At 36.9% G+C, this 8,009-nt stretch overlaps 1 protein-coding gene across 7 annotated transcripts in view; it reads right to left on the bottom strand.

The window, feature by feature from the left end:
- The window catches only part of MARK2 (microtubule affinity regulating kinase 2), a 2,737,523-nt gene that overhangs the window by 198 nt on the left and 2,729,316 nt on the right, over positions 1-8,009 (bottom strand). For all 7 annotated transcript variants that reach the window (XM_044075616.1, XM_044075618.1, XM_044075619.1 and 4 more), the window contains one exon: positions 1-5,057. This exon is cut by the window's left edge and continues 198 nt beyond it. In XM_044075616.1, coding sequence (XP_043931551.1) covers positions 4,709-5,057 — 349 coding nt within the window. In that variant the 3' untranslated portion in view covers positions 1-4,708. The remainder of the gene's footprint in view (positions 5,058-8,009) is intronic.

Genomic DNA, 8,009 nt, shown 5'->3' with positions numbered 1-8,009 from the left:
TTTTACAAACCAGACCAATGGTAACAGCACAGATCATTCCAACCGTATTTTAATAAACCATGTAGGAATGAACATCATGTGTGAGGGGTAAGAGTAATAAAAAAAATCAACAAATTTGACAGATCAAAATTTAGTTTACCAATGTAGGGAACATGTTCTCAAATTAAATACAATCCAGAGGTACCACAGTAAAGATAAATTCAGCTACTGCATTTTTTGCTCTCTTCCAACACAATTGACCAATTAGATTTTTTTTTAAATAATGCATTCAGTACTTGTGGATGCATTTGTGCATGTGGCTATCAAGATCAACATTAATTTACTTTTGTCTTAAGGTACTGGGACATCCAAAGTAGCTACCTTTACGTTTTTGGTACCTAGAAAACAAGCAGTCAAGATTGTGTCAAATGTTGCAAACATACAAAGCTTCCTTGTCCTCACTATTTGTTTGCAATATCCAGTCTCTAGAGGATTACAAACTCCCGTAAACCACTGTTAATGTGATCCATCTTTTCTTGTTGAAAATAGCATCACAGCTTCATATATGGTTACTTTTTCAGTAAATTCCTGGGTACAGGAAAAAAAAAAAACTTTAAGAAGCCCCAGACATGTTCTTTTAAGTACTGCAAAGCTTCTTCTTTCAAACAAAGGCAAGAGAGTAATCATTTAGGCACGTGCACAAAGAGACAAGTTGCTCTTGCATTATCACACTATAGAAATATGACAGGGCTTTAAGGGAGACCCTACACCCTCCCTTCCCCTAAAGCCACTTGAACAAAGGCACACACATGCTGCAAACAAACATACATACGTATGTACGTATGTACCTACACACACACACACACACACACACACACACACACACACACACACACACACACACACATACACGCGCACACACATTCTGCAGGAAAAAAAACAGAGCACCCTTACAAACAGGTGGTAAATAAATTCACATTAATTAAACAATGCTTTTTACAAAGCTATTCACACACAAGAATCATATAATTTACAGAATAGTTTATCATCTAACTCTTGTATTCCAATGTAATTCACAGAACATTATACTGAAATAAATAATGTAAATGTGAAAGCCTAGCCTTACAGGATTAAGGGTACCCATTTTCACAAGTGTGTTATCCCTAATTTAATTTAAAGTTTATTTTCATGGAAAACCCTTTGGTTCAACTTTCAACTCTTGGATCAAATTTAATTTTTTTGGGTGTGTGTGTGTGTGTGTGTGTGAGGGGGGTTAAGTCCATAAAAATTAGCACAATTTTAATTTAATCCAAATAATTTACAAATAAATGAACTTTTTCGACAGTAGTCATTAGTCTCAGGTATTTTACCTTATGCATGTACAATATTGTTCTTCAGCAAATTGCTTTCTAACCAACATAATCACAAACACCACTGTGGAAACGGATAACAAAAATTCTATGGACTTAAGATCATACTGAGCATTATAATGTCTAACCAGAAGGTGGGGAAGTGAAAGGGGCAGTGCTTAAAGGCAGAACTATTATAAGGCACCTTTAGTGCTAACAGATGCCACACAACCCACTGTTTTCCTGGGATGTTGTGAGCTTTATTGAGGATATCATTTCTTTCCTAATTAATGGTCCAAATACAGAACAAATGCACCTTTCTTAAAAATGATACAACATGCTGTCCAGTTGCATGCACCCTGTTCTCCAAAAGCTGCTGTACCACCAGCCTGAAATGCTCTCCTGGTGAGTGCCCTAAGCACAGTGCAGAACACTCCTCTAGGTATTCATTTGAGTTCAGGTCAGGAAATGTCCAATGTGTTTCCTTTCCCCCAACCATAAATCGGGACATAGCTCAATCCTCACCTTGTCCATCGTGGGCTCTGTATATATATATATATATATATATATATATATATATATATATATATATATATATATATATAAAAATAATAATAATAACCTCCCCATGCCTGAACTGTACCGGTGACAATAAAGTTGTATATAATGAGTCCATCATCAGCATGCGAAGATGATTCAATTCCAGGAAAAAAGAAGACACAAATCAAAGTAATGCTGTGGATACGGCAGCACAAACAAAATCATATAAATAAAAAAAAAATCAGAAGTACATCAAACCTGGATGTGATTTAATAAATCTTACAGCAGTTAAATGAATCCATTTTAAATTCTCCAGTCTGTACAGGTGAGAATTACAGATACCTGCCCCACTTTACATTATAGCAAAATATATAACAGCAGCACTGTTACAGAAGAGCCTCAAACACCTGGGATATGAAGTACAAGAACCCAAGCACTTCTCCAGACCCACACTCACATTACATCTTTACAACTGCTGACACCTAGGCAGCAAGTAAACTATCTTTTTCCCCAATATTAATGTTTCTACTGCTTGCTTCCCAATGGAATGAATAAGAAACTCTTGCCCAGAAAGCTCAGGAATGTCATGTTTTCGTGTGCTTACAGAACATAAGGAAATAATATTACAATTACACACAGGTAATTCTCAGTTTTCTCACTTGGTACTACTAAAACGGGACTAACTTTTAAAGCGGTACTGCAAAATTTTACTATAACACAATGGAAGAATAAATTAGAATAATCTGAGGAACAGTAATATACCATTTAATCTTTCTCAGGCAACCACTTGGTACAAAAAAAATTATTTTTGTACACGTTAGCCTGGTCATGTCTATAGTTTTATCCAGTGATAAAACCCTGAGGGTGGGGCAGACTTCTGGCATGCTGCAGCCTACAAGAGTAAGAATCCCCCCTTTCCCCTGAACAACATCAGTTCTTCCCTGGTTTGGAGTAGTTCTTTGCCATGCTGGGTCAAGAAATGAATAACCTTAAAGTTGTTCAATTACTAGAAACGGTGATGACACACAAAAGCACTGAAAGTTAACCTATCAAGAAAATCGCATGTGATTTTTCAGGTGGATAAAAAAACACCTCAAGATAATATAAAAATTAGCAAGCAGAAACAAGTTTATAAAAGGGACACCACCATTGTGAATTAGACAAGTTACTGCAGAAACGCCACAGGAAGACAAAATAAAACTGTTGATAGATTTACCCATCTGTAAAGGACTGAAGGGAACACTAAAAAAACAAAAAGTCCCCCAACTTTTTAAACAATGTCGTACTGTTGAGTACTACAAATTCTATGGTGTACTTGTACCCTTGTACAAACTTTGTGGCAATTATTATTCAGGATCTACAAAATGTCCAAGATTCACAAGAATAAGAAAGAGTACACTACACTGCTTCCTACAGCAGTACCTACTATAACTTGCTGAGATGCAATTTCCTGAAGTTAAACTCAGCAATCAGTCACTTATTTTTACTGTCCACGTGGATCTGAATTTTTCTTATCAGGCAGTGGTTACCAAATCCAGTCTACCACGGACAGCTTTAAGCACTTCAGCTGTGAATATAAACTTCACTTTCACTGGGTTTACTATGTGAACTTGCCACCCCCCCCCAAAAAATCTAACAACGCTCAAACTTTTTTTTTTCTCATTCAACCTAGAGCTGTGGTTAAGTGGCAAAACAGATACAAACTATTTTCTACAAAACGATCACTCCAGTGGATAGAAGAAAAGTGTTGCTTCTATGTGGAAGGGGGGATAATTTCAGGCTACACAAAGACCCTTCTTTGCAAGCCAGTGCAAGGCAGCAGAAATCAGAAGGTGACTAAAGACACTTAAATGGGGAATCCTTACCCAAATCACAAAACCCCCCTAGGTGTTAAAAAGTACAAAAAATGCACTGTACAAAAAAAAAAAAAAAAAAGGCAAGCAGGAAAGATTATGGAATGATAGTCTTTGCTAAACAAAAAGGTACACAAATGGAAGACTGTCTGCACTTTCAGTTGTATAAAATTGTAAAATTACAGAAAAGTGCACTTAACTATGAGCACATAAGCTATTCAGAGCTCACTGGGTATATCTCAATATGAGTTTCCTGGAAGCAAGAAAACCCTACCTACAGACTGGTAAATAGGAACTATAATCTACAGCAAATGGTGCGTGCAGATATGTCCTACTTACATCTTTATGCATGAGGTCTGTAAAGTGGAGGTGGCTTTCTATAACAATCTGTGAGTGCTGTCAAGAGACAGTGGAAGGACTTCAAGTGATAGGATTAACAGGCTCTGACATTTACCCTCCACCGACTACATATCCCTAATAAATTACAAAAAGGTCCCTGTCCTTCTGTCACATTCAGTCTGTCTAACAGAAAACCGTTCACCTTCTTTTTAACTAGAGGGAAAATCCACTGCAATCCAAACTGACAAAGCCGTTAACATTTGCTGATCTTACACAAAAGGAACAAAATAAGATACCTCACAATATGAATGGACAAAATGACAATGGGCCAAAATATTTCAATATATAACCTGAATTTCCCAAAAGCCCAATCTAGCACAGAGTGCCATTTTACCAGTCACATGAAGAACTACATAGCTGCTCTTCTCATTTCGTCATCTCCATATCTGCTGAGGTTCTGGAAAATGCAACAAGTGTCTAACCTTGACTTGTTTTATTCACAAAACTTGTGCAAAATGAAAACCTTGTGAAAGGAGACATAGTTCAACAATGGAGATTATAATCAATCCTATCGCTGCATTGCCATTCTGTCAGTCAAGGCCACCAAATGTACTTCAGATCAAGCCAAGCAACTATTAGAACTCCTCATTAGAGCTTCAGTTCATTAGCTATCTTGGAGGCAATGTTCTTGAAAGCTATTGATGTGCCAGATATTCGTTTGAAGCGGACTCCATTCAGCGACAGACGAGGAAGCTTGCAGACCTCCATTTCCCACTGAACAAAGTTATCATGGCCAGGGTGTCCATGAACACAAAGTAGCATATACCTCTCTCTCGTCTCATATTCACAGTTGTTGGCATCCAAGACTTTCCGGATCTCTTTCATCATTTCGTTGGGTTCCATTGAGCTTGTGGTTTTCATGCTCCAAGTGAAACGCAACGATCGGGGTTTCATGTCCTTGTTATCTTCCCTGTCCTTTTCTCCACCAATATTGGGCCTAAAAGACGAGAAGAAAAAATGTTTATGACAAAAAACAGATCAGTAAGATAACTGCAAGGACATTTAAAAAACATCCATTCCCTAATGCTGCAGCAGCATGCTACAATGCCAAGCAGAAATTAACAGACAGCCTACTGCCCCTTACATATCATTAAAAGCTAGACTCCTATTGGAAGCTGTCATGCAATAGCATCCTCTGGCCTCAGATTCAGTTTTCTTTTTTGACTATGAAACTTAAACCGGACAGAGAACAATTTCAGTAGAAGCATGTGTAGAAAACCACTAAAAATGATGCAAGTATATTTCTGACAGAAAAACTATAAGGAACCATGCATTACAAAAAGAAATAAACAAGTTACAAAACAAAAATATGAACTGGGCATATACATGTTTTACTTTTTTTTTTACATGATAAAAAATAACAAGACATACAAGCTTGGAAATCAATGATAAACATCAAACGTAAATATCTGAAGAAAAATGCACACACGTTTACTTGCTTTTTAAGGAGAGAAGGAAATGAGAATGAGACAGAATGAAAAAGAAACAGCAGTATTTATAGTGAAAAGAATCAGGTAACCAAAAAGATGAACCTTTCTTGGGACTGAGCAAGACATAAGCGAAGATTCAAGGCTACACCAGTTACAGTTCCAATTAAAGACCATGATTTTTTTATAAACATTTTCCCAGTGGTGGCTGGTGAGTTCAAATTGAAAGGGGGCTGAAGGAGATAGCTGAATGGGTGGGGCCAATGGGAAGGGGCATGCTCAACTAGAAAGGGGAGGAGCTATGCTCAAAATCACAAAAACAACTGGAACTTTAATTAAATATTAAATACGCTGCCCTGGGTGCCAAACCATCATCATGAGAGAGTCCAATCAAGACAATGTGAAGTGTAGAAGAGTATTTCAATGCATTAGCTGCATGGCAGCTTACTTAATATCTAGATGGAAACAAAAAGGCTGTGAGGCATGAAAAAAAAAATTACTTTTTAAATACATTACTGGAATGCCAGTCAAATCAAGTACAAGAAAAACAAGCAGCACTCAACTCAAACCACTTCTCCTTGCAATGCAGTTCTAATTATAATTTATATTCAGCTTTATTAAAGTACCAAGAAACATGCAGAAAGTAGCAATCTCTATGATGCCCCACTTGTAAAAATGTTTCTTATCCAAAAAAAGACCTGCTGCCTGACAACGATCTACTTGTTTCATGGGGAAAACATGATCAAAGTAAAAAATGAAAAGCAAACAAGAAACAAGCTCAAGATACATTGCTTAAAGGATTACTGTACAAGTAATGGACCACACATGCTAGATCGGCATTCTGTTTTGTTTACAGGTAAAGCCTGCAAAGATGACTGCAAGTCTCCAACAAATGTAATGAGCTTCTTAAAATAATGTAATCCTGTCCTTTATTACAAATACTGTCATATGCATTTCAATACCCAAGGCTTATACATTATCTAGTTATGCAAGTATTCTCTGCATGGCAACAACAGAAAGGCTTTCAACTTTGGCACTTCTTTAACAGTATGCTTATTAAAGCTTACTCGCATCTTACAATCACAGACAAGCTTACCTGATGGTCATTAAAGCATTGCTACTTAAACACAGAGCAACAGGCACTTTCTGAGTAATAATAAGCATAAATCAACAGTATAAAAATATGACAAAACAGAACATTATGCAAAATCAAGGGCAGAATAAAAGTAGTACTTGTGTCTACCTTGGATGTGGGGATACTCTGCACATTTACACGGCATAACTGCTCCTTGCCTTGCTTGGACACATCCAGAGTCGCACTACATGGGACAGTGGGGTGCAACAAGTATGTCACAATTTGAAATGTCTCTGGCTGACTGTAATGGCCCTGACACATTTGTCATACCTCTCAACCTCAGAGCAAGAAATCTGGACAAAGCCATACATAGAAGTGGGATAAGGCCCAAAAATAAGGACAATTTTAAGTATTGCTCTTATAAACTTAGAAAGGTAATAGAGTAGTAGGTCTTGCATTAGGATGAATTTCTGAAGGGTATGAAATCTGAAACACAAATGTCTGTCATTATTTTCTAACTTCAGTCTTTAATGATTTGCTACTAATTTGCCAAAAAAAAACATAACTTTATGAAAAATGGACCAAAAATGTGATGCAAAAATATAAAATAGCCGCACAATACAGCTGGGAACCTGTCAAAGAAGGGACACTTTTTTAATATTAGTAATGCTAACTTGAGCAGCTGACAAAATAAAAGAATCTACATGCATTTCTGAAATAAAAGTAATCTATAACTGATTATTACAGTTATTTCTTAATTGTAAACCCTCCATGTTTTCTTCCAAAATTGCCACTTTGCGGTGGGATTATTAGAGGAAGAGCAACATTTTGAGCCAAAATCGGGGACAGTTGAGAGGTTTGGATATGTCGAATTCTTTAAAGGAATTTATTTGCATGTACCTCTCAACCTGTTAATGCAGGAAATCTGGACAAGGCCAAATATACTTATAAACAGTACAAACAATTGTATAAACTGAGACAGTTGATAGAATAACAGGTCTTGCTTTAGCATGCGTTTTTCTGAAGGTTATGAAGTCTGAAACTCAGTGTCTGTCATTATTTAGTGACTTAAATCCTAAATTATTTGCCAAAATACCACACATTTAATGAGGAACAAACCAAAAATAAGAAGCAAAAATCTATTAATTCTGTCAAAATCTGGACAGATGAGAGGTATAGTTCAGCCGGGGCTGTCTGAGTTTGCCGCCCTTCCCCCTCACAAAATCATGGCCGAATTGGAGACTCCCCCCCCCCCCCCTTCAGCTATTCCAATGAACCATTACTTGGCTATTTCACCCCATTTACCATAAACACTAATGTGCATATACTGCTTTACTTCTACGATGATTTGGACTTCATTTGAAAGTTTTATTTTTCATTTTACAGC

The sequence above is a fragment of the Protopterus annectens genome, chromosome 6.part1 (genome assembly GCF_019279795.1).
Source record: "Protopterus annectens isolate FY-2018-M chromosome 6.part1, PAN1.0, whole genome shotgun sequence".
NCBI classification, from domain to species: domain Eukaryota; kingdom Metazoa; phylum Chordata; order Ceratodontiformes; family Protopteridae; genus Protopterus; species Protopterus annectens.
Note: the sequence above shows the minus strand (reverse complement) of the source record. Positions and strands in the feature narration are given on the sequence as shown.